Here is a 26,575-nt window from a genome sequence, read left to right as displayed (position 1 = left end):
TACTATCAAAGTAGTTTGTTCAAAGTAAAACATTAAAACTAAGATTAAGAAAATCAAATAAAAATTTGTAATTCAATATTTTTAATTTTGAATACCAAAAGCCAGTATATTTGACACTTTTATGATTTATAACTGTAAAAAATTTAATTCTTATCAAAGTGGCAACTAGATAAATACAATCATTCCTAGAAGAAAATGATAATGAAGTACAAAAATAGTATCCGTTAAGGAGGAAAATATAGAAATTCCCAGCATTCCACTCAGGGAAAATATTTCTGATTATAGTGGCTTCATATATCAGCTCATGGGTACCATTGCAATGCAAGCAAAAGTTGACGGCATATTCTTACCGAAATTGTCCCTTGTAGTTTTCTATAATTATACAAACTTTCTTGTGCTCTAATAGCTGCACTAATTACTAATAAGCAAATACATATTTAGGATCGCTATAAAAAGCTGATTCTTTGGTTAAATGTTATCAGTATTTAGGGTCTTATACTTTCGTTATTGACAAGGATCGTTATTTACTTACCATTCATTAAAATGAAGAATTTGATTTTTTGCTTTACTCCAACCGAATCATATAGAAAAAATGTTTGTGGAAAACTGGTTAGGGGTCACTCAGTCATAAATTAGAGCTTATATTTTCCTTATTAAGGGTCAAAATCTATTGGCAGGCAGCCAACAATGGGGCAGCACACGTTTTTTCCATGGTTTTCCCCTATTCTTGTCTCTTTTATTTGGTTTCCTTATAATTAGTTTATAGTCCCAAATTTACAGGGGGAGCATGCCCCCCCCTTCCGGCGCCCATGAAGAATGCCTATCTTTTTCATTACAAAATCAATTGACGACGTGCAAAATCTATAACCCTTTTCCCAGGCACGGTGTAGGTCTTGATTCTTAAAATGGAATTAGAACTTTCAATTCTCTGTGTTGACGACCTCTTTCTGCTCTCGGGGTATTGCAGATATCCTTAATAATGTGTTTTATACCGAAACTAGAGTTTCAACTCAATATTCTTCCCCGTGTTGGATGTACTGAAGACACGCCATTTTGACAACCTGTGTACGCAGTGCGTCGTTTGATTTAGTTCAGGAGTCCCCTGAACATTCCATAATGTTCTATTTTAATATACCCTTGGCCCTTCCTGAAATAACACAGATGCGTCCTTCTGACAAACCGTATGCTCATAGTTAGTTTTTCAATTTAGTTCAAAATCTTCCTCAATATTCCCTTTAAGTTTCTACTTAATACCATTAGCCGTTCTTGATATATTGCAAATACACCATTTTGACAACCTGGATGCACACAGTGTCTTCTGGTTTAGTTCATTATCCTCCCCGGTCTCTCTTGAATGTCTCAACTTAATACCACTAGCAGTGCCCTAGATATTGCTGGTACGCTATTTTGATGACCCGCCTGTACATGGTGTCTTTAGGTTTAGTTCAACACGTCCCTCAAGATTCCCTGAAAATGTTAGCTAATTCCTTTAGGCGTTTGAAAGACATTTTAAGTATAACCCTTTTGACAACCCAGATGCAGCTAGTGTCTTTTGATTCAGTTTAAGCTCCCATCCAACATTCGTTGAAAGTTTCAAAGTGATACCCTTGGCTGTTTTAGAGATATTGGAGATACACATTCTGAAAAAAAGTTCCAAATAAATTTATTCACAACTCCATCTATAAATCTTGTGAATACATTGACAAAAAGGCAAAAGCAAGGCAACGAATTAACAACTTATATCACAGTAGTGCAAAAACACAAATTTTATAAATTCAAATAAGTAAATTTTCAAATATAGAAGGATAAAAATAACAAAAACAAAAGAAGGATTGAGTCATTCCTTAAGCAATGGCATCAATGCAGAATTATGACATTCGTATATCCTTTCCTGAGGAATTATAAATAAATAGAACTAAACCGGCAATAGAGCTTTTCGTAATAACATATTGAAATGATATAATATAAAACTTTCTTCTTTTACATATCATGGGATCTTTTATTTTAAAAATATTTTACTTAACTGAAATTTAAGCCTTCTTCACTGTAGAAAAGTCTCCAAAACAAAATTTTAGGCACAAAAGTTGAACATTTTTTTTTAAACTTCATTTGACGAATTATGAATGTTTGGATCAGAAACCTCTTTATAAAACAAAATTTTGCGGCTTCGCAAGTTTTGCGGCTAAACTGTGTTTATTTATTCCGTTTGTAAAGGTTTTTTTTACAGTCTCTATGGCTTCATACTAAGGCTACACAGTATATATGTAGCTAGTTAACATCTGAATGGAATACCCATTCAGCCTTTTTTTTAGCCAGAAAATTTTCTTTTAATATCGTTAACCCATTCTTTGGGTTAGTTCCTTTCTGCTTGTTTAGTAGCCTAAGCTACCTTGATGTCCAAAATAATAACACCCCGAAAATTTCTTTTATAATAAAAATTTCATTTAAATGATCTCATACGGACCCTGAGTATTCAAAAGCATATTTTTAAAAGAATTTAAATGTGAAAACGATACAGCCAAAAGGCCTTTCTGTTGGTCTCTTGAAGTTTAAAGAAAAAGAAATGTCTTGTTCAGAAGAAATATGCTCATAATTTATTTACGTAACTTTTTCGCAAAGAACTGCATTTCAATGAAAACAAATATTTTGAAAAACATTCAACTCGTATTATTATAAATCGCCACCACAGAGACACTACAAGTCACTTGATTTGTACATATCACAAATTATTCTCTCAATTGGAATATTTCCAATGGTCCTTCTAAAAAATAGTTCTTCAATTGTCAAAGAATTGAGGAGCCGAAGACTTGGAAGGAGTAAAAGCAAGCGGCCAAATCGTAGAGGTTGAGAGGGGTACGCAGCTGTGACATAGCGGTTCAAGGTCAACTGAGCTTGGTCTTGTAAAGCAGCTGCAGTTGGTATTTCTTGCCCACTGACACCTAAAAGGAATAGAAATGTCACCGTATGATGATAAATAGCACAGATTTATTCACTAGAGAAAGTTGTTTTTTTTCTAACCGTCATCTCTTTACTGATGGTTAACTCTTTTTGCTTTAATGTTTTATCTTCAAGTACCCTGATGCACTTGCCTATTTGCAATGCGACAGAAAAGTGGAAATAATAATCTATTTAGCTTATTTTAATAATTACTTTTGGCACAAACACAGATACGCGTTAACCTTGGGGGTGGGGGGGGGGGGTAATTTGGAAACTATAGAACAAATTTTTCAGCGAAGGGGACTAAAAGAAAAAGAAGGGATAAAAGTATTTTTTGTACAAATTTTTGAAACTTCTCATACCAGGATCTGTCTGACTAATCTTAGGACAAAATATTCTCTTATTCCTTTGCATATACTATTAAAAATGAATCAAAATGAACTCCAAGGGAGCTGTTTCCCGACCTGAGAACTCAAATCGGGATAGAGCAATGTATCAACCAAACCGAAATTTATGTATAATTGTGATGACACGTGCTTGTGCCAATGATTTCTTTTTGAGAGGCTTGGGGCTCGGTAAATTTGTAAAATATATCTAACTAGAATAATTAAGTAGGGCCTGCATAAAATTTAGGGTAGAAATAAACTGGACTAGGGAAATTTGGGAAAGTGAAGACTTCAGAAAAGATATCTTTTTTGCTTAAATTTATGCGTAAAAATTAATTTTTGGGTTCTTTCGATCGATTCGTGGTTTTTTTTTCATGTTTTTCTTTTTGCTTCTTTTTATTATTAGAAAATTTATGTTATCTTTCAAAGGTACACGTTTTTGACTATTGGGATGAAAAGAAAGATACCTTATAAAAACGAAAGAAACAGACCATCCAGCAGCATTGTGGTTATAAAATTAATTTTGATGAGTTTCCGTCATATATGTCCAGGAATGATAAGTTATATTTTTACCACCTGCTTAAAAGATCGTCCATAATGCCAAAGAACGACGCAACACTTTTACATTGCCATCAAACAGTTCGTGGTACCGAAATGTAAGTAAGGAGCAACCTGGCTCAATGGTAACTCTATGGTAACTCAATGGGAAACTCTAGAAAACGGTATTTTGATACCAATAGATACATCAAAAGAGTGAGATTTTAATCAAAAGTTACGCGCCTGAGAAAATTTGGCTGATTTTCGAAAAAATGGGGAAAGACCCCCCTAAAAGGTATAGAGCCTTAATGAAAATCACACCATCAAATTCATCGTATCAGAGAACCCTGCTGTAGAGGTTTCAAGCTCCTATCTACAAAAATTTGCATTTTTGCCAGAAGAAAGATCACGGATGCGTGTTTATTTATTTTTTTCCCCAGGGGTGATCGTATCGACCCAGTGGTCCTAGAATATCGTGGGAGGGATTGGAATGGGAATTAAAAGTTCTAGTGCCCTTTTTAAGTGACCAAAAAAATGGGGGGCAACTAGGCCCCCTCCCACGCACATTTTTTCCCAAAGTCACCCTATCAAAATTTTGAGATAGCCATTTTGTTCCTCAGGCTCAAAAATATGATAATGAAATCTTTTAGGATGACTTAATCCCCCAAAGTCCCCGGGTGGAGGGCTGAAAGCTATGAACATTACCCAATGTTAACATACAGTATTGGTTATTGGGAAGTATATAGACGTTTTAAGGGGGGATTTTTTCTGGTAGTGGGGGGGGGGTCAGGGCTTACGTGGGAAGATCTTCCCATGGGGAAAGTTTTCATGGGGGAAGGGACATTGCTATGAAGGGGGCGCCGGATTTCTCAGCATTATTTAAAAAAAGATCAGAAATTAAATTAAAAAAAAACAGTTTTTCAACTGAAAGTAAGCAGCAACATCAAAACTTAAAACGAACAGAAAATATTACATATATGATTGGGTTCACCCTCTAGTCAATACCTCGCTCTTTAAGCCAAAGATTTTTTAGTACTTTCATAAGAGCTATTTATTATACTTAACAGCCTTTGTGATTAAGGGGTTATTTTTTAAGAATTGGAACAAAATTCGAACTTTAGCTTAAAGAGCAAGGTAATGACTAGGGGGCGAACCCCCTAATATAAGTATTAAAAATATATGAATATAGAAGTTCGTTACGTAAGTTAATTCGTAAGTTAAAATTAAATAAGTTTCGAGAAAGCCATTTAACCAAATAAAAGTAAAATAAATATGCAAATTTTGTTTTAATTAGTCATGTACGGTGAGCCAAAATCAAAACCTACATTAATTCAAAAACGTTCAAAATTAAATAAAAAAAAACAAGTTTTTTTTTAACTGAAAGCAAGGAACGACGTTAAAACTTAAAACGAATAGAAATTATTCCGTATATGAAAGGGGCTGTCCCCTCCTCAACGCCTCGCTCTTTACGCTAAAGTTTGACTTTCTCACAACTCTATTTTTGTAAACCATAAAAAACTTTAGCGTAAAGTGCGAGGCGTTGAGGAAGGGACAGCTCCTTTCGTATACGGAATAATTTCTGTTCATTTTAAGTTTTAACGTCGTTCCTTACTTTCAGATAAAAAAACTTGTTTTTTATATTTAATAACTATTAAATTTGACGCGTCATCACATTTGATTCTTCCTAAATTTAACCCAGTTTTCCAGATTAAAAAGTTTATTTTGATCTTTGACATAAAGGGAATTTTACCTAAATGCCATTTTCCTTTGGAATTAGTTTGGAAAAGATTTACTGACAATAATGATATATGTGTGTACTAAGCTTCTTTATTTGAAAAACTTGGATTTTCTAGGTAGAATTGTTCTATTATCGACTCTAGCAGCCTCACGTAAACAGGTTTGCAAGAATGAACAGTATACTTTAAACAAGGTCGTACCCAGGGGGTAAGGGGGTTTGAATCCCACCCCCCCCCCCTCGAAATGTTTTTCTGACTCGTAAAAACGTAACAAAAATGGATATAAACAATTTTGTATGCATATTTTGAGGTTTTTTGTGTGTAACCCCCCCCCCCCCCAAAAAAAAAATCTTTGAGTAGCACCCCCCCCCCCGAAAAAAAAATCCGGGGTTCCGCATTCACTTTAAAGTGAATCAATCAAGTGATAATTTTCTTAAATTACCAAGTACCTTGACAATGAAATATGATTATTTGAATTGCGTAAATGAAGATTTCTAACCTTATATATCTTTTAAAATTTGTAAAAATGGGAAATTCAAATTTTAATGTGCAGACAACCGTTTGGAATTATGAAGTTTTTATTAGTATACTGGCTGCAAAATAAAAAACAAATATAATGAAACGTGCGCTAAAAATAAGTAAAAAACATATGGCACCAAACAGCTTGAGAAATTGTAGCTGCACCTTCTGATCCTGATTGGTGCCATTTTTTTTTTTTTTTTTGCTTATTTGGTTGCTGATTTTGCCTATGTTTCTTTCCTTTTTAGTTTGGTGCGTGCTATCACCAAAAATTACATATGAAGATTTTTTTCTTTAAAAATCGGAATTCCTGAATTTTTTCATTTTTTTTTAGTTACAAATGGTTGTGTAAGTGCCACTTGCCAACCCAAATAATCACATTTCATTGTCACTGTCGATGGTATTTTAAAAGCTTTCGGATCAGAAGAGACTTCCCGTTGTCATTTTCTTTATATAACAGGTGTTTATTAGTTCCTAGAATGGTCTGAGAAATTACTTAAATTTCAATATTAATACATAAAAAGCCAAAAATGTTAAAAAAAACTTATATTGATTGAAGGTCATTGTGCAATCAATCAATCAATCAATTTATTCAACCAATAAATTTATGACAAAAACACTTCAACATAGAATCCATTCCAAGCCTAAAGTATCAACTAAGGCAATTCGATAAAATAAAATATCAACTGAGCAATTCGATAAGGCAGTAAATCTTTACAATTTCAAAGGAAATTCAAAGGATAGCGACTGTAGCTTTCCTTTGAAGGTATAGTTGTCTTTGGGAATCAAGTAACCGCTAATGTTTGAATTAGTAAATTTAATCAATTAGTTTTCCCAATTTATTTTCACAGTCCATTGTTAAAACGCTGAAGAAAAATTGGTAATTAGCTAAAATCTTCACGATTTAGAAGAAAAATGTTAAAAAATGATGATTTTCAAGCATGAATAGACCTAAGCTGGACTCAGGAGGTAAAGAACCCTTGGCACTTTAATAATCCCGAATATGCATGGAAGTAGCCGATAGTTATGTTACTAAACTAAAATTGCTTCATCTGAATTGGCATGTCATAAAAACTGCAATTTACAAGAGTCACATAACTGAATAAATATATTTCAGGCGCTTCAACTGTCATTAGATACCTAGGCTCTGGGCCTTCCAGTTTTTTTTTAATTATCATGCTGATCTTTTTCAATTTGTGAAAACTTCCCTTAATTATAAACCAACACAAATTGTCAGAGGTCATTGTAAATTGAATTCATTTTTACCCATTTCACATTTCAACCTGTGATTGTTGTGATGAAAAGACTTGGTTCCATAATTGTTTTTAGTGTAAAATTTATGAAAATGAAATAATTGAAATACAAATCAAATTAGAAGAGTTTTCGGATACTAGTATATTTAACATTCATGTTATGGTTTAATAAAGAGGCTCGGCACGCGTTTTAGGTATATTTAAACAAAACAAAAAGATTAGATATTGTATTAACTTTTTTCCATTCTCTCTTTTTCATCTTCTTTTCTTTTTTAGTGGATTTCACCTCTTTCTTGTTTTTCCATTTCTTTGTGCTATTTATTTTTCTTTTCCGACCTCTGACGCTACTACTTTTACTAATAACAACTGACCGCAGCACCAAGCCGCTCGAAGGCAAAACAGCTACGTACACCCCTCTCCATCTCAATCTATTCAAACCTTCCTCTTTACACCCCCCCTAGGAAGTTCTCAATTACCCTAAATCTTTCCTTACGACATTCTCCCACCTTAACCGTGGATGACTTGCTTTTCGTTTAGCACTAGACGGTTGGCCGAGAAAGAAAATATTTGGCAATCTGTCATCCTTCATCCGCAGAATGTGCCCTAGCCATCTCAACCTTTCTCATGTTATAACCCTGGAAAGTGGGATTGAACCACACTTTTTGTAAAGTCTACTGTTTGAAATACAGTCAGTCAGTCGGGTACTCAAAACAATTCATAAGCAATTTCTCTGAAAAGCCTCTTGCAAATCTTCCTCTGTTTTTCGGATCGCCCATACTTCCGAACCCTGTTTGACCACTGTCATCACAGTAGCTTCCAATATTCTAATCTTAGTTCGCAGACTTATCTTCTTATTCTTCCAATTTTTCAACTGTAAAAAAACCAACTTCTGATATTTTTATGCTCTATTTCGTAGATCGGATAGTGAAAAACTCTATATGGGTTTTTTGACTTAGACAAATTTATCCATTCATTCATGCCTATAGGCTTTATTCCATAAAAAAAAAACAAGTTTTTTCAACAGAAAGTAAGGAGTGACATTAAAACTTAAAACGAACAGAAATCATTACGTATATGAGGGGTTCGTCCCCTATTAAGCATCTCATTCTTTACATTAAAGTTCGAATTTTGTTCGAATCACAAACCCCTTAATCACAAAGGCCGTTTAAATAGATAGATTTTTTGACAACAGTAAAAGAAACATTAGTGTAAAGAGCGAGGCATTGAATAGGGGGAAAACCCCCTCATATACGTAATAATGTCTGTTCGTTTTAAGTTTTAATGTTGCTCCTTACTTTCTGTTGAAAAAAATAGTTTTTTATTTAATTTCTGATCGTTTTTTAAATAATGCTGAGAAATCCGCCCTCTCTTCAAAGAAATGTCCCTTCCCCCAGGGAAAATCCTCCATGGAAAGATTCTCCCACGTAACTCCCTCCTCCGACCCCCCCCCCACCAGAAAAAAATCCCTTCTGAAAACGTCTGTATACTTGCCAATAAATGTAAACAATGGGCAAAGTTCATAACTTGCAGCCCTTCCCCCGGGAACTGCGGGGGATTAAGTTACTCTCAAAGACATATTTATTAGATTTTTGACTATGCTGAACAAAATGGTTATCTTAAAATTTTGATTGGGTGACTTCAGGAAAAAAATGAGCATACCCTCACCCCCTAATCTGCAAATATATAGCCCAAATTATATTATTATATAAACTAAAATGTTATATTTTCATCGTGTTTTGGTATATTTCATTAATATTAATCTAACTTCATTTCTCGAGTGTGTTCTGGATTGTACGGGAGTACCTATAATTGCATCGAAATTGTAGCGCAACCTAAAAGAACTAACAATTTCAAACCAAGTTTTATTCTAATCCTCTAAAATTTGTAATCAATTAAATATCCATGTTTATTTGGTTTCATTCTAAATTACCTAAGAGTGTAGGCAGAAAATCGCAGTTATAAGTCTCTGAACTAAATACAACCGTTAGGGCCAAAGGTTATTATGTAGAACTTGGGTTTAATCTATGGGTATTTGTGCATTACATTCTACACACGAAAGAAGTCAAGTTTGGTTAATGCTAATGAAATAAAATAAAATAGGATGAAAATATAATAGTTTAGAAACAAATTTCGGCTATATATTTGCACTTTAGGGGGGGGTAAAACATAGCATATGTTAAACACGTAACCTAACCTAAACTAGCTACCTTTTTCTCCCCTAAACCCCAAAAGACAACAGTTTAAATATTGTAAAACGAATAAGAAATCACGCTTTGCGATCCATTTATTCATTGCAAATACCCGTTTGTCTGGTTTCCTGTAGTATTTCCTTGTACAGTCTCCAGCGCCATGTAGAATTTAATGCACAATTACCAATCTATGTTATGAAGAATGCATGCGTTAAAAAGATGTATACTTTTGGCAAATCTACCTCATGTGTCGGAAACTGATAAGAAAGACATCTACTTTTTCTCAGTTCAATATAGAAGAAATTGAAAAGCATATAATAAACCTAACTCAGGTTTCGTGTATGGGTCATTATAGCTAAAGTTTTGATTTAGCCGAGCAACGCTAGATGTCAATGACTGTACGTTCTTTCTCAGAGAAAAAGCAGATGTCTTTCTTATCAGTTTCCGACACTCTTTGGAAAGAACAATGAATTTCAACTCAAGATGAAATGTCACATAATGCCTTTTGAATGACCGTGTACAAAATGAGGCCTGCTGCCAAGATTTTACATTGGGTTTCTGATTTATTTTGGGTCAATGATTCAACCCGAACAATTACTTAAATGCCTATTTTGCCATAAAAGCCCAATTTTTTTTTGTTTATTAAGAAGCCCCTACCCCTCCTTACGGTTAAAAAGGTGTAAAAATACATTAACCATCTAAGACAAAAGAACTTACTTGATTTGAAGAGAATAACCGCCCTGAGGCAAGCAAACTCAGTTGTATCAATATTCATCTGTCGCAGTTTCGAAACCGCTTCTTGAAGGACTTTGAGCTCACTTAAAAGGCTTAGCTGTTTCTCAGAGCTATGATGTGATGCTGAAGTAGCTATGATTGGTCCAGCCTCTATAGGGAGCATGAACTGGGCGGCACCAAGAATAAATAGCTCTCTCCAACTATCTTCAAGCAGAAGTATCTGTTAATAAAGATACTTTTAATTTGTGTTTTTAGTTTGGGCAAATAATATGGAATATAAATAAATCTAATATTTTCTATTATGATATTTATGTAAAGAGAAACGATGAAACTGTTTTCAGATGATTTGAAAATAAATTTGAATGTGCTGTAGTTTTTGTTTACTGATAAGATTACCTTGAAAGTCCAAAACAGAATGGCTAAAAAATTGGTTTTATTTATTTAAAAAGTCAAAAAAAAAGCTTAATCAATAAAGTTATGAGGTCAGACCAAGTTCTAAGAGAAATAATTAATTACTGTTAAGCATGAAAGCTAAAATACTTAAATGTGAATTACAAAATATCTGAAGTTGATTTTTTTTTTTATTTCTAATGCCTTTAATTAAGTTAAAAGGTCTTAAATCATGTAACCAATTTCAAATTAACTAAATAAGAAACATACTCGCTATAATGAAAAAATCAATGATGCAAGTCAAAGTACAGTTAAAGAAGAGTGTTTTAACTGGTGCTCCGTAAATATATATTTCGCTTGCTTACCCCATCCTTTGGAGCAGGGGTGGATCTAGAGAAAAATCTTAGGGAGGGGGCGGGGTGCAATGTGACAAGGGCACCAATGAGGAAAAATTTGGAGGGGGTCCAATTTGACAAAGGTGCCAATAACTGACCAAATGGACAAATTTATTCTAAAAAAGAGTGAAAAAATAAAAAAACTGGGAAAGAGGGCACCAGAAAAATCTTGGGGAAGAGAGGTCCAGGCCCCCGGCCCCCTGGATCCGCCAGTGCCTTGGAGAAATTTCTGCGGCCACTCTTCGGAATTCATAGAATGGTGCTAAAAGAAAACGGTTTTCCAGCTAATTTTAAAACGACATCGGGAATTTTACTTATTAGATAATTGCCAAAGACACCTTCAATCTTTTACATTCCTTACTAGAAACAATGCTACCTTATATTGCATAATTACAAGTACTAAGGACAGTGAAAAAGAAATCTGATTATTGGAATTATGGTTAAAATTAGGAAAAACGAGGAATTTAGTTATAAATGAAAAAAATTCAATGTGCAGTTATGCAGTTTTGGTATTAGTGGGCATCAAATTAAAAAGGAAAAGGAATAAAAAAAACGTGGGCTAAATATCATAAAAATATATGGCACCAAACTGCTTAAGAAGGTGTAGCTCTCCTTTAAAGAAGTAGTTTTCATTGGAAGCAACAGGATTCTAATGTTTGATTTTTACGGGGGAGAAGTATTTTCGTTGTTAACTAATTCGTTTAGCATGTGCATTTTCACGGCTCGGCACAGCAACACTGTCCAGACTCAGCAGCACTTTCTTTTACCATGTTGTTGGAGGCTAATTCGTAACAAATAATTCTTGTTCGAGGATACCAAGTAAAGCTTCTTTCGTGTGATTAGGGTTTTTTGGGGTGGGGTGGGGGTAAAAGGTGGTAACGGTTTTCCATCTGCGTTTGTAGCATCGACTTAATAATCGAAAAAAAAATTATTTCTTAGGAGACATATTCCTTTTACTTGCATTTTACGACCAATTCACAAGTAAAATATATATATTTGAGGGGGGATTGAAGTCCAGTAGCCCCCCTCACACTTTTCCCTAGTTACAGCCCTGGCTTCGAAAATTTCACTTGAGACGGTTGCAAAAGATATTTTTCTTTCTCTCTATTTTACACCACAAGACGAACATGTTGGTATATAATAGCGATAAGACGGGATTTGCAAGCGCGGTCAATAGGCAACCAAACTAGGTATCACCAGGGCTACAAATTAATATATATATATATATATATATATATATATATATATATATATATATATATATATATATATATATATATATATATATATATATATATATATATATATATATATATATATATATATATATATATATATATATATATATATATATTCTCCATTTAAAAGGGACAGATATTGTAAATACCTGATCTCGCTCTGGTAAGGTAGTAAAAGCTGGAACTGTTTTTGCCCATCGAACGTTTATAAAAAGTAATCTGGCCGCCGACTCACAGATGGTCGAAGAGCCAAGTAGGGCTTGTAACGGGTTGACTGGAAGGATACTTTCGCAAAACTGGAAAAGAAGAAAGTACGATCAAAATGAGGACAGGTACTCAAGGCTTGTTACAATTTTCAAAATGATCACCGAGCAAAAAAAAAATTGAGTCAATATCAATATCAAAAACAAGCAAAAAGTATGCAACAGATAAAATCCCTTTTAAAGCAACTTGCTTACGTATGCTGATTAACCTCATTAATGTAAATAAATTCCGAGGAATTTCAGGTCAAACCCCTAAATTTAAGTGGACTCAAACTGAATTCTTTACTTTGTAATAGAATTGTATAAGACCTTGAAAGAGATCCTTTTGCTACGAACTAATGGCCCCTGGTGAATTTAGTGAGCAATGAACAAAAGCATAGCAATGTGGATTGGGTTCACTGTGGCTATTGAAGGAGATTATGTGTTTTTAGAGACCTTCAGTGACAGAAAATAAACGTTTCTGATTACTTGAGATGATTACTGTGCTGTAAACTGAGGATCCTTGGTCTACACTGCTCAAAGGGTTGATGTGGAGAAGTACTGTTGTTGCCTTGTGCATCATTCAGCGTGGAAACACCTAAACAAGTCAGTAACTATGAAAACTCCAGGAAATTTCATCGTACAAGCTCATCGCTCAACAACTTTATGTCTGAGTCAATGCACGAATTAGAACTGTTTCTCAACAATATAGCATTTCATCAGTGATATAAATGCCATTGAAACTCAATGTCTTCATTGTTGGAAGGGTAAGAATGAAAACTCCACGAAATTTCATCGTACAAGCTCACTGCTCAACAACTTTACGTCTGAGTCAATGCACGAATTAGAACTGTTTCTCAACAATATAGCATTTCATCAATGATATAAATGCCATTGAAACTCAATGTCTTCATTGTTGGTAGGGTAAGAATGAAAACTCCACGAAATTTCATCGTACAAGCTCACCGCTCAACAACTTTACGTCTGAGTCAATGCACGAATTAGAACTGTTTCTCAAAAATATAGCATTTCATCAATGATATAAATGCCATTGAAACTCAATGTCTTCATTGTGGGAAGGGTAAGAATGAAAACTCCACGAAATTTCATCGTACAAGCTCACCGCTCAACAACTTTACGTCTTAGTCAATGCACGAATTAGAACTGTTTCTAAAAAATATAGCATTTCATCAATGATATAAATGCCATTGAAACTCAATGTCTTCATTGTTGGAAGGGTAAGAATGAAAACTCCACGAAATTTCATCGTACAAGCTCACCGCTCAACAACTTTACATCTGAGTCAATGCACGAATTAGAACTGTTTCTCAAAAATATAGCATTTCATCAATGATATAAATGCCATTGAAACTCAATGTCTTCATTGTTGGAAGGGTAAGAATGAAAACTCCACGAAATTTTATCGTACAAGCTCACCGCTCAACAACTTTACGTCTGAGTCAATGCACGAATTAGAAGTGTTTCTCAACAATATAGCATTTCATCAATGATATAAATGGCATTGAAACATCAATGTCTTCATTGTTGGTAGGGTAAGAATGAAAACTCCACGAAATTTCATCGTACAAGCTCACCGCTCAACAACTTTACGTCTGAGTCAATGCTCGAATTAGATCTGTTTCTCAAAAATATAGCATTTCATCAATGATATAAATGCCATTGAAACTCAATGTCTTCATTGTTGGAAGGGTAAGAATGAAAACTCCACGAAATTTTATCGTACAAGCTCACCGCTCAACAACTTTACGTCTGAGTCAATGCACGAATTAGAAGTGTTTCTCAAAAATATAGCATTTCATCAATGATATAAATGACATTGAAACTCAATGTCTTCAGTGTTGGAAGGGTAAGAATGAAAACTCCACGAAATTTCATCGTACAAGCTCACCGCTCAACAACTTTACGTCTGAGTCAATGCACGAATTAGAACTGTTTCTAAACAATATAGCATTTCATCAATGATATAAATGCCATTGAAACTCAATGTCTTCATTGTTGGAAGGGTAAGAATGAAAACTCCACGAAATTTCATCGTACAAGCTCACCGCTCAACAACTTTACGTCTGAGTCAATGCACGAATTAGAACTGTTTCTCAAAAATATAGAATTTCATCAATGATATAAATGCCATTGAAACTCAGTGTCTTCATTGTCTTCATGAAAACTCCACGAAATTTTATCGTACAAGCTCACCGCTCAACAACTTTACGTCTGAGTCAATGCACGAATTAGAACTGTTTCTCAAAAATATAGCATTTCATCAATGATATAAATGCCATTGAAACTCAATGTCTTCATTGTTGGAAGGGTAAGAATGAAAACTCCACGAAATTTAATCGTACAAGCTCACCGCTCAACAACTTTACGTCTGAGTCAATGCACGAATTAGAACTGTTTCTAAAAAATATAGCATTTCATCAATGATATAAATGCCATTGAAACTCAATGTCTTCATTGTTGGAAGGGTAAGAATGAAAACTCCACGAAATTTCATCGTACAAGCTCACCGCTCAACAACTTTACGTCTGAGTCAATGCACGAATTAGAACTGTTTCTTAACAATATAGCATTTCATCAATGATATAAATGCCATTGAAACTCAATGTCTTCATTGTTGGAAGGGTAAGAATGAAAACTCCACGAAATTTTATCGTACAAGCTCACCGCTCAACAACTTTACGTCTGAGTCAATGCACGAATTAGAACTGTTTCTCAAAAATATAGAATTTCATCAATGATATAAATGCCATTGAAACTCAGTGTCTTCATTGTCTTCATGAAAACTCCACGAAATTTTATCGTACAAGCTCACCGCTCAACAACTTTACGTCTGAGTCAATGCACGAATTAGAACTGTTTCTCAACAATATAGCATTTCATCAATGATATAAATGGCATTGAAACATCAATGTCTTCATTGTTGGAAGGGTAAGAAAAAATTACCCTTCCGAAATCTTACCGCGGGAAAATCGTATTATACTGCCCCTTAGTATTAAAGCCTGATTTTCAATATGTATATCTAAGCCACTTCAAAACGAAGAAACCTGTCGAAGAAACAGAAGAATTACTTGATATAATCTAGTCAAACAGTCAAAGTAAGTAGGCGCTACCGACATGGTTTCTAATCTCTAATCATCGTCAAAAGATCGGAAGAGACCAATTATTTATTCCTCAGGTATGGAGGAAGGATTAACTTTTGGCGGCTCTTGTGTTTCACAAGAGCATTTCCTTCTTTTCAAATTTACCGCGCTTAAATCCTACATAAGTTTGAGTGTGAAGGTTTTTGATTGTTGACAAATCCTTCTTATACTAATACTTGGATTTAAACTTCCTGTGCAGAATTTTGATGAAATTAAGGCTGACACAAACTTTTGATATGGAAAGTGGAAACCTGACACCCGCAACTTAACTTAATTGGTATATTAATATACAGACGCAGGGTACCCTAAGCCATTTTTTCAAGTTTTGCCCTTAATAATGATTTATTCAAGAAGTATAGAAAGTAGAAATCCTTCTTCTAATAGGGATGTGCTAGTTCTGTTTTTATATTTTTTTTTTTTTTTGGTTTTATTTTGAAGTGTAGCGTACTAATTAGCAACGAGCACCAGCTTGAAGAAAGAAAAAAAACTACGAGCTACACAAAAAATCCAGGATAGGCTGAGAAAAATTTAAACATCTTGAAATTTTGAAGGCCCCGGCCCTTGAATACATTCCTTCCTTGACTATTCTCAGGTTTTTAGGTATTAGTTTTGAGTTCCAAGGACAGCTTTTGGGTGATTATAATCCAGCTATCAAAATCACAGCAAATTCAAGTAAAATAGAGGGGTTACACTCAGAAGTCAATTGCTCATATCTGAATTAAATCTGTCTTTATCTCCAGTATATACACAAAGTATTAATAAGCCATAAGCTATTTTTTATTGGCGATTTTTGAGAGTGTAACGACAAACAGGGTGAGTAAGGTGACTGCCAGATTTCTTCACTAATAATGCTGTCAAAGGTCTCTGCGTGGAAGAATTGAAAAATTTTTACAGGAAATGCAATGTTTACGCTATTCCGGGCCCTATTTCCTGGCTATAAATCCTCTGATTTTTGCTCTTCTTTCTGGCAAAAAAAAAGTTATTTCTACTCATAATCTTTGAAGCTATTCGGTCATCCAAAAATAATGCGAAAATTCCTTTAAATTTATACTATACACAAAACTCACCTTTACCGGTGCTGGAGTAAAATGATGCATTGGCTTATATGTTGTAAACAGTGACATCCTATCCAATAAAGCCATTTGGTGATGAATAAGTGCCATATTTCTTGCCTCATCGAAAGATTGTGGTTTTATTGGAGAATGCATTGCCACTGGGGTCAATGGAATCCCACCGCTTCCTCCCACTGTCAAGTCATAACCAGTAGTTGTTGGGGTAGAAATTGAAGGGGTGATTGGAATTCCTGTTGTGGGCGTGTAGGCATTTGGTGGTGATGGTGATGGAGTTTTATCTTTCTCATTGTAGTAAAGAGACATTTGACGACGAAGTGTTGAGTTCCTTGGCCCTCTTTCGTGCTGGACAGCTGGAAACATAACATTAGTAATAGAAATTAATTGGGAATATTATCTAATTAATACTAATAATTAAATTTGAAAAAATTAGAACATATTATGTCTTTTTAGTTGCGAATGATTAACGGGGCAAATATTATCAGTTAATAATTATAAGATAATTAATCAAAACTGTATGGAATTATATCAGTTAATTTATTAAGATGCGTTGACTGAATTGGAATGATTCTATTTAGCAGTTTTACTAAATGTGTAACAGATCAAATCATGATATTTAGTGGAACCGACTGGAGAAGGGGAGACTCGCCCCCCCCCTCCTCACACACACAAGGTTGAAAAGAATATGGCATTTTAACTGAAAATTATCCTTCTTTAAGTACTTTCATTACAGGAAATGTAATTTCTTTCCCTCCCCAGATTTATAAAAATATTTTTTACCCCGCCCCAGTACTTTTATGAATCGGTCCCACTAATTAAATTAAGTTATACTTCGATAAAAATAGAAGTATGCTCCAATGAAACAATTCGTAGTAACGAACTGTAAGTAAGGAGCGGCCCAGCTCAATAGTAACCGAAACTCTAAAAAACGGAATTTTGATACCAGTAGATATATCAAAAGAATTGGATTTTTATGCTGATTTCAAATATATAAGTTTCATCAAGTCTAGTTTTACTCATCAAAAGTTACGAGCCTGAAAAAAATTGCCTTATTTTCAAAAAAACGGGGAAAGCACCACCTAAAAGTGATAGAATCTTAATGAAAATCACACCATCAGATTAAGTGTATCAGAAAACTGTAGAGGTTTCAAGCTCCTATCTACAAAAATGGGGAATTTTGTGTTTTTTTTGCCAGAAGAGTGATCATGGATGCGTGTTTATTTGTTTTTCCCCCAGGGGTGATCGTATCGATCCAGTGGTTCTAGAATATCGTGAGAGGATTAATAAGTTTCATCAAGTCTAGTTTTACTCATCAAAAGTAACGAGCCTGAAAAAAAATTGCCTTATTTTCGAAAAACGGGGGAAACACCACCTAAAAGTTGTAGAATCTTAATGAAAATCAAACCATCAGATTAAGTGTATCAGAAAACTTTCCTGTAGAGGTTTCAAGCTCCTATCTACAAAAATGGGGAATTTTGTGTTTTTTTGCCAGAAGAGTGATCATGGATGCGTGTTTATTTGTTTTTTCCCCCAGGGGTGATCGTATCGATTCAGTGGTTCTAGAATATCGTGAGAGGATTCATTCAAACAGAAATTAAAAGTTTTAGTGCTTTTTTTAAGTGAAAAAAAAATTGGAGGCAACTGGGTCCCCTCCCACGCTCTTTTTTTCCAAAGTCACCTGATCAAAATTTTGACATAACCATTTTGTTCAGCATAGTCGAAAATTTAATAAATATGTCTTTGGACATATTTGGATGAAGTCATTCTCCTTTGGAGGATGACTTAATCCCCCAAAGTCCCCGGGGGAAGGGCTGCAAGCTATGAACTTTGTCCATTGTTTACATATAGTATTGGTTATTGGGAAGTATACAGACGTTTTCAGGAGGGACTTTTTCTGGTTGGGGGGGGGGGGGTCGGAGGAAAGGGTTAGCCTACGTGGGGGGATCTTTTCATGGTGGAAGGGACATTTCTATGTAGGGGCCACCGGATTTCCCGGCAGTATTTAAAAAACGATCACAAATTAAATAAAAAAAAAGTTTTCCAACTGAAAGTAAGGAGCAACGTTAAAACTTAAAACGAACAGAAATTATTACGTATATGAGGGGGGTCACCCCCTAGTTAATACCTTACTCTTTACGCTAAATTTTGTTTAGTAATTTCGAAAGAGCTATCTATTCTAATTAAACGGCCTTTATGATTCAGGGGTTTGTGATTCGAACAATTCGATCGTATTGTATATGTCGTATCGTACGAAAAATCATAAACAAAATAAAATTAATAAGTAAATTTCGTTTTAATTATTCTTGTATGGTGAACCAAAATGAAAGCTGCATTAATTCGAAAACGTTCAGAAATTAAATAAAAAAAGTTTTTTTTAACTGAAAGTAAGGAGCGACATTAAACCTTAGAACAAACAAAAATTTATCCGTATATGAAAGGGACTGTCCCCTCCTCCACGCCTCGCTCTTTACACGAAAGTATAACTCTGTCTCACAACTCTTTTTTTTAAAAAATAAAAAACTTTAGCGTAAAGAGCGAGGCGTTGAGGAGGGGACCACCCCTTTCATACACAGAATATTTTCTGTTCGTTTTAAGTTTTAATGTCGCTCCTTACTTTCAGTTACAAAAACTTGTTTATTTTATTTAATCAAGCTAAAAGATTATTCAGAGACTAATACCTGAGCTGATGGCTTTATAGTTCCACTTGTTTAAAAAGAAAAAACAAGAACATAAAAACTACCGTGCTCTTTATTGATCTTAATTGTTGAATATTAAAAATTACACCTGGAAGTTGAGCATGGCGTGTGTGTGTGAAGTGTGAGCGATTAAGTTCAAGCAAGAATAAATATTGAACGTGGCCTAACTCACCAAAATAGAGGAGGGGATGCGTTATTGGTGCTGTGATCGTGTAAAACTTTGCTTTGATGGAGAAATGCTGCTACAGTGTGGCTTGGACATACAATTCTACTGCAAACCCTTTTCTTCTCCTCGATACCGCTATTTCGTCAATACTACAAGGTTTTTGGGAGAGATTATAAAACGAGTGTTCAATGTGACACAGATTTAGTCAACGAATTTCTTTGTTGTCAGCTTTTCTCTCTTTTTTCCTGTTCGATTCTCGAATTTAGACTAGCATGTAAAGAGAAGGTATGCACACATTGACTGAACTCATAGCATTGTCCACGCTCTTTTAAAAGAAACGATCTATCTGACTAGGACTTACCATCCTTATTCATTCCAGCTTCAGTACATTTTGTAAGTCTACAAGCTCTACATTGATTTCTATGCGTTTTGTCTACAAGACAGCTTCCCTCTATCTTGGCCTTGCATGCATACTTTCTATTCCGACGAATTGAACGCTAAAAAAGAAATAATATTGAGATTGGAACTAACTCTGGTTTTGTAAACTTATTATCAGCAATGATCATGGAGGGATGGAACTTCTGTAACATTTTCGATACAAATAGGCAATTAAAAGATTGATCATTCTCACTTCATTTATATTCACTTTTAATATACACAAAATTTGGTAGACGCCAGACACAGAAGCAGGAATTTTTCTACGAGAAGGTACTTAAATCCATCAAATCACACAAAAAGCAGAAAAAAAAAAAACCAAGCAGAAAATATTTGAAAACCTGCGACATTTCTGGAGAAGGGTTACATACCCTTCAAATCGGGGCCTGCCTACCCAGACTGCCCACTTTGAGCGGTCGGGGGGGGATTGACAGAGGAAAGATTTTACATAAATAATGTTTAATTTTAAACACAAAGAACGAGATTTTGTGACTTTAATTCACTCCCTTGGCTTTGGTCTGAAAAGAGTTGTGTAAAATCGCTGCATTACGCGTTCAATATCAGGTAGGTGCGAACGAATTTACTACGAACAGAGGGGCCGAACTCCTGTATAATTTTCAGTTTAGTTTCAATAAACCAATCTATTACCTAGCTGCCAAATTGGTCAAATGATATATCTTTTGATTTGAATTTTAGTTTTTTCCTAGCATGTGTGATAGAACTACCTAGGGACTGCTATTTTCTGAACTTTAAAGCGAAAGATCTGCTGAGTTTAATCGGAAAACAAAAGTTACACTTTCTGATGACGCAAGTTTCATTAAATCTGAATATCTCTACCTCTGGAACAAAACAGGAGAAGTTAAATGGTTTTCTAAAATTCCGGGAGAGTAAGAGGCGGCTTTTACTTTTCTGTCGTATATTCAAATTTTTTATCCATGCTTTACGAGTTATTGTAACACCTCCGAATCAATTTTAAAAAGTTTGGTCACACAAACTAAAAAAATCACATCAGATTGGCCTATTATAAAAAAATATATTTATATAAAATATATTTATATAAAGTATAATTATAAAAAAAAATTATAATGGACGAGACAGGATGATCATTTAAGGCACTGTGTCACCTCAAAGCTGCTATAGACAGTTGCAATTTCTAAAGATGGTTTACTATGGCTTTAAGCCAAGAGTACCGCCATGGAATTTGTAAGGGCGAGGGGGGGGGGGGGTGACATATACTAACAGGAGTTCTATCTTTTGCTGCATTAAAGAAAAATTCATATTTTCAAAGGGGGAGGCTCGCCCCTACCTTTCTATTGATGATTATATTTCTAGCAGAGCTTAAACTATGTGACAATGTTTCTCGAAGATCTAGCTTGTTTTGAATTTTTGTTGTATATTTTTTACATAGGCTATAATGAATTGTTGTAATGTTTACATTATAGTCGGTGATCGCCCTTTCCATTGCCCGTCATTCTGGTTTTATTTGTTCTCGTGTTTCCTGTATGAAATTGTTACTTATAAATCTCTCACCCCACAAAAGTAATCAGAAAACATTAATGTCCGCCCTACTGACTCCCCCCGTCCAAAAACTATAGATCCGACAATGCAGTGAATTTGACCTCACCTTAATTATTCTTGAATGACTCAGATTGGAAAATAGTTGAAGATGAAATAATCAAGGTCGCGTCGGCTCTTTTGAAACATAACTAATCAGTTTGAATAATTTAAATCAGCTACCGACATCAATTCGGCTCTACCTTTATCTATAAATCCCTCAAGTGTGATTTCATCACTGACAAATTTAAACTTAACCCCCTTTTGGAGCTGTAAAATTGCGCCAAATGTTCATAATGAATGCTTGTGCCTACAAAGATTGAAGCTATGCAAGTGTTTCAATGATTTTTTGGTTTTGCAGCAAGGTCAGAAATTTAATAATACAGAAATAAAAGGGAAGCGATTTGAAAAAGATTGAAAGCAGCATCAACGAGTAAGCATGGAATTCATGTAATATAATCAAATTCTGAAAACCTTCCCGTTTCTGAAGGAACGTAAAATGAAAGAAGCAGGGTTTTAGTGATTTATCACTATTTCTAGTGATTTTTTATGTTGCCTAAACAAAAAAAAACACTAAATCAGCAAATAAATCACAGGATAATTGAAGAAAATCTCGAAATAAATCTAAAAATCTCTGAAATCTAGTAATTTTTTGTCACAGGGTTGGCAACACTGGAAAGAAGTAGGCAGAAACATTGAAAAGTAACCCGGTTTTATAGTGATTTAAATGATGAAGACGAAACAACAGATATAATCTTAGAAATACTAAGATCTAAGAATCTTAGAAATACTCTATACCTTGAAAAAACCTGCACATCCATCACAAGCAAAAATACCATAATGCTTTCCAGAAGAATGGTCTTGGCACACACGGCATGGAATATCGTATAAGATTCGACCTGAAAGAAATTTGAGCTGGTAAAACATTTAAGGCTCTTTTAACTGATTTTTTTACTGTTTTTTTCAATGAAAATGCGAAAAAGAGTATCTAGCAACGCAAATAACCAAAACAAAGTATTCTTAGAAATTTGGAGTGGGGAGGCAAAAACAAATTAGGCTGCAAATCCCACCCCAACTCCCCCTTTAAAAATGTCACTATCTATAAATGGCCTTTGTCAAAAAGTCATTCACGGTGTAAAAGTGTATTAATTTTCGGCCATAGGGATTGATGAAAATTGAAGAAGCTGTTTTTTCTACAGTCAGAAACCACACGGGCTCTGTTTAGTGGATACTGTAATAGCGAAAGAGATGCTGCAAAGCATTAAAAACCGTATTTAAACAATTTAAATTTTCTCGAAACGTGTTTACATCGAACTCTCCTGATCTGAAAAAAAAGTGGCCCAGGCAAGTACATGGTACTCTATTTCAGGGTCACTTTAAAGGGTAGGGGGGGGGGGGTCAAAAGACAATAGACAAAAGACAACTTATATGAAAACTATAGGAAGTCATAGTCAAATAATAATAAATGTGTGATTAGGGAGGAGGCATTGTGCCTGGCATTAAAGGCTTTTCTGTCAAAATCAGAATGTAATCGAATGTTTTTTTTTAGTTTTATACATTCGTAATTCAGTTGCATGTTTTACTTATATTGTTGAAATTTATCTTTATTCTTATGTGATTCTTTGTAGTTTATTGAATTTTTTTTCTTCTTTTCTAAGTATTTTGTATTTTTTTAAGGCTTTTGGTTGTCTTTGTCATGAAGGATTGGTCTTGCTTTAAATATTTTTCTATGATCAAAGTATAATAAATAAAAAAAAACAAATTTCTTTAAATGAAAATAAATCTGTGAAAATGAAACTGGCGTTAAAAAATTAAGAACAATAAAAAACAGGGAACTTTTGCCTTTAGATGTTTTTTTTCAATAATACGGCCTTTGAAGTATATTAACTTTAACTGGATGGTCAACTGATTTCCACAGAAAACTGATACAAATTCAAAATCATAAAAAAAAAACTTTGACATTAAAAAAAGATTGATCTATAAAGAGAAACTACCCATCCCCTCCTTTGGTTTGTATGAAGCTCACTTTTTGGAGTAGTAAGTTTCATTTATGTAAATCTGTTGAGCAAGAAAGAAAAATGAAACTTTCACAGGTAACGGTACTTGCCAGTTATTGAAAACACCCAAAAAGTGAAGTCAGGTTAATCCTAATGAAAAATAACAAAATTTGATGATAAAATAATATTTTAGAAACAAAATTATGAAAACCTAACCTAACCTAACATAACCTACCCCTCCCCACCCCTAATGTGCAAATATATGGCCCAAATTATACAAGTCCAATGTATTACTGTAGCTATGAAACCGATTTTCTGAGATGTATACATATATATATATATATATATATATATATATATATATATATATATATATATATATATATATATATATATATATATATATATATATATATATATATATATATATATATATATATATATATATATATATATATATATATATATATATATATATATATATATATATATATATATATATATATATATATATATATATATATATATATATATATATATATATATATATATATATTTTACCTATGCTTCAAAGTTTAGTTTAACCTGTAACAAAGACGGTGTCCCCAGTCTGCCCTTAATTCCTAAATATAGAAGTAGGCTTAACGCATAAGTATGCTAACTCTGTGGTTGTTTTTTTCAAATTGAAATGTTGATGAACCATCTGTTGATGAGAAATGATGGTAAAAAAAAAAAAATTAGTAAACTAACATAAAGTAGCAGACATTTGTATATAGCTAGGGCTAAATCCAGTGACTAGACATAGACGAGGGTTGGGACGCAATCGCGACGGCAGCGATCGTTATATCTAGAAATAGCACTGAATACAGAATCGAAATTTAATTTTGCCCTCATATTTTTCTCTTACCAGATAAATTCACCCGCCTTTGGATAGAAGTCACGTTTTATGTACCTAAAAATTCACAGGATATGCAGTTAGTTTGTCAACTTACAAAAGCATAGAGGGTGAAAAAAAAATGCGTTTCGAAATCCAGAGAGAGCAATATTTTTTCATTTTTAATTTAAATACAAAAGAATTTTTTTAATTTTAAAAGGGAAATGTAAGGGGCAAACGCTCAACTGAAGCGTGGGCGCTCAGAAACATGGAGGGGGCTTTGCTAGGGGGTTGCTTCGGCTGGTTGCTCCACAGAAATTGCCTACGGATAGTTTTGGGTATCCGAGTGATTGACCGTATCTCAAACAGTAAGCTTTACGAGATATGTGGGTCATTCCCGCTTTCAAGGGCTATAGTGAAAGAAAGGTTGAGACGAGGATGAAGGGTAAAAGACTACCAAAGAGCGTCGTTTGTACCAAATGAAAATTAGGTCACACCCAAATGGTGTGAGAAGATATCGCAAGGATATATTTAAGAGAAATGAGAAGTTCTTGGGGGAGGGGGGGGGGAGTTAAAAGGGGAGGTTTTGAATATCTCCGGATAGAGGAGGAGCCTGCGTAGCTGAGTTTTAGGCGGCTTGGTGCTGCAGGGAGTTGTTAGTAGTATTATTATTAATAAACGTTGAATCCCTTCCCCCATTTGAATTATCTGCATATAGTATCTCTGAGGCAAAACAAAAAGATTTCGATAAGCTGACAGAAGATTAGAAGTAGTTGGAACATTACAAGTTCATTTTTAAATTGAAATATGATGTAAATACTATATCATAGTAAAGCTAAGTAAAAGATAATGAATTGAAAAATTAATCAATGATTTTTTTTTTGGTACTTGTCTTTAAAATATAAAACAACCTCGAGAGCTTGTATTTCGAATACCCGGTATTTCACGATGTCCATACCCGGCAATAACCTTCGGCTCGTTGAGAAACAACGTTATAGCATATTTTTATTAAATATTTAGCTGGTATTTTGGTTAGGTTACGTTATTTTAGGCTATGCGCTCTGGGTGGCCCTCCTTCAATAATTCTTTCTTGTAGTTTTCATAATTTTGTTAGAAAAGCATTGTATTTTCATCATATTTTGTTTTATTTCATTAGCATTCATCAAACTCCACTTCTCGAGTATGTTTTATATAATAGACAAGTACTATTTTTTCTTATGGATGACGGTTTGATGTCACCATCCAAGGACGTATTATTTACGAAATGTTTTCACATCTGACTCATACACGGGGGAGGACGCTTCGGGACCATGATTCTCCCTGAAATCTTAAGATTTGTATGATATATTTCATATTATTCACCTGATTTTTTTGCTTATTTTTGAGCCCCCCCCCCCTGATTATATTCCTTCGCATATGCCTGAATCAGATCACAAAAATATTAATTTATTGGTGGTAAAAAATCAACTCCCACATTCATCATCCATTAATGCAATACGAAAGCATTAAAATATCCTAACTATAACTGACAAGAAAATGAAGTTTACAGGTGTTGAAGTTAAAAGAGGTAGACCTTCAACTTACTTGATGGTGTCGTAGAAGGCCTCCGTAGCTGAGAATCCATATTAAAAATCACTTCTCCTTTACTAGTGAAGTCTAAAATATTTCTAACCAAACTTTTGACATACTTGTCATAGTCTTTAACTTGTAAACCTTCTTTTCATCCCTTATTCCTATTGGCTGCCTCGTAGTCGGCCTGTTAAAGGAGCCGCTCTTCTCGTTTCTGATTGGTTTGTTGGGAAGCGGCTTTTGGGTGCCTTTTGGCAGCAGCTTTTTGAAAGACGGGCTTTCAAGTCAGGGGTTCGTAACTCCATTGATAGCACCGCCTCAGTCTTTTTTTAAAGGTCATGTTTAGAGGAGAACCCTCTGTAAAGTTTAAATGAGATGCGAGAAATAATAAAGGATTGAGAATACTTAAGCCTCACTCATGAAGATTTGAACTCCTGATGCGCCTAACTAGCTTAGCAGTTACCACCACCCCCCATAAGAAAGTCCAACCTGCACC

The 26,575-nt window shown here is 34.4% G+C and overlaps 1 protein-coding gene across 1 annotated transcript; it reads right to left on the bottom strand.

Moving 5' to 3' along the window:
• Nucleotides 1–1,699: 1,699 nt before the first annotated feature.
• tll (nuclear receptor subfamily 2 group E member tailless) lies at nucleotides 1,700–26,146 on the bottom strand. The gene is made up of 7 exons (XM_089096062.1): nucleotides 26,095–26,146; nucleotides 22,438–22,538; nucleotides 20,012–20,147; nucleotides 16,786–17,141; nucleotides 12,465–12,611; nucleotides 10,275–10,512; nucleotides 1,700–2,939 (listed from the first exon to the last, which is right to left on the bottom strand). The coding sequence occupies exons 1-7, from the start codon at nucleotides 26,132–26,134 to the stop codon at nucleotides 2,695–2,697; spliced, it is 1,263 nt and encodes a 420-aa protein (XP_088952188.1). The 5' UTR covers nucleotides 26,135–26,146; the 3' UTR covers nucleotides 1,700–2,694.
• Nucleotides 26,147–26,575: the final 429 nt, after the last annotated feature.

The sequence above is a fragment of the Artemia sp. Qi Xiang Cuo genome, chromosome 1, assembly GCF_049724085.1.
Source record: "Artemia sp. Qi Xiang Cuo chromosome 1, ASM4972408v1, whole genome shotgun sequence".
Lineage (NCBI taxonomy): Eukaryota > Metazoa > Arthropoda > Branchiopoda > Anostraca > Artemiidae > Artemia > Artemia sp. Qi Xiang Cuo.
The sequence above is the reverse complement of the archived record's forward strand: the minus strand, read 5'-3'. Positions and strand labels throughout refer to the sequence as shown.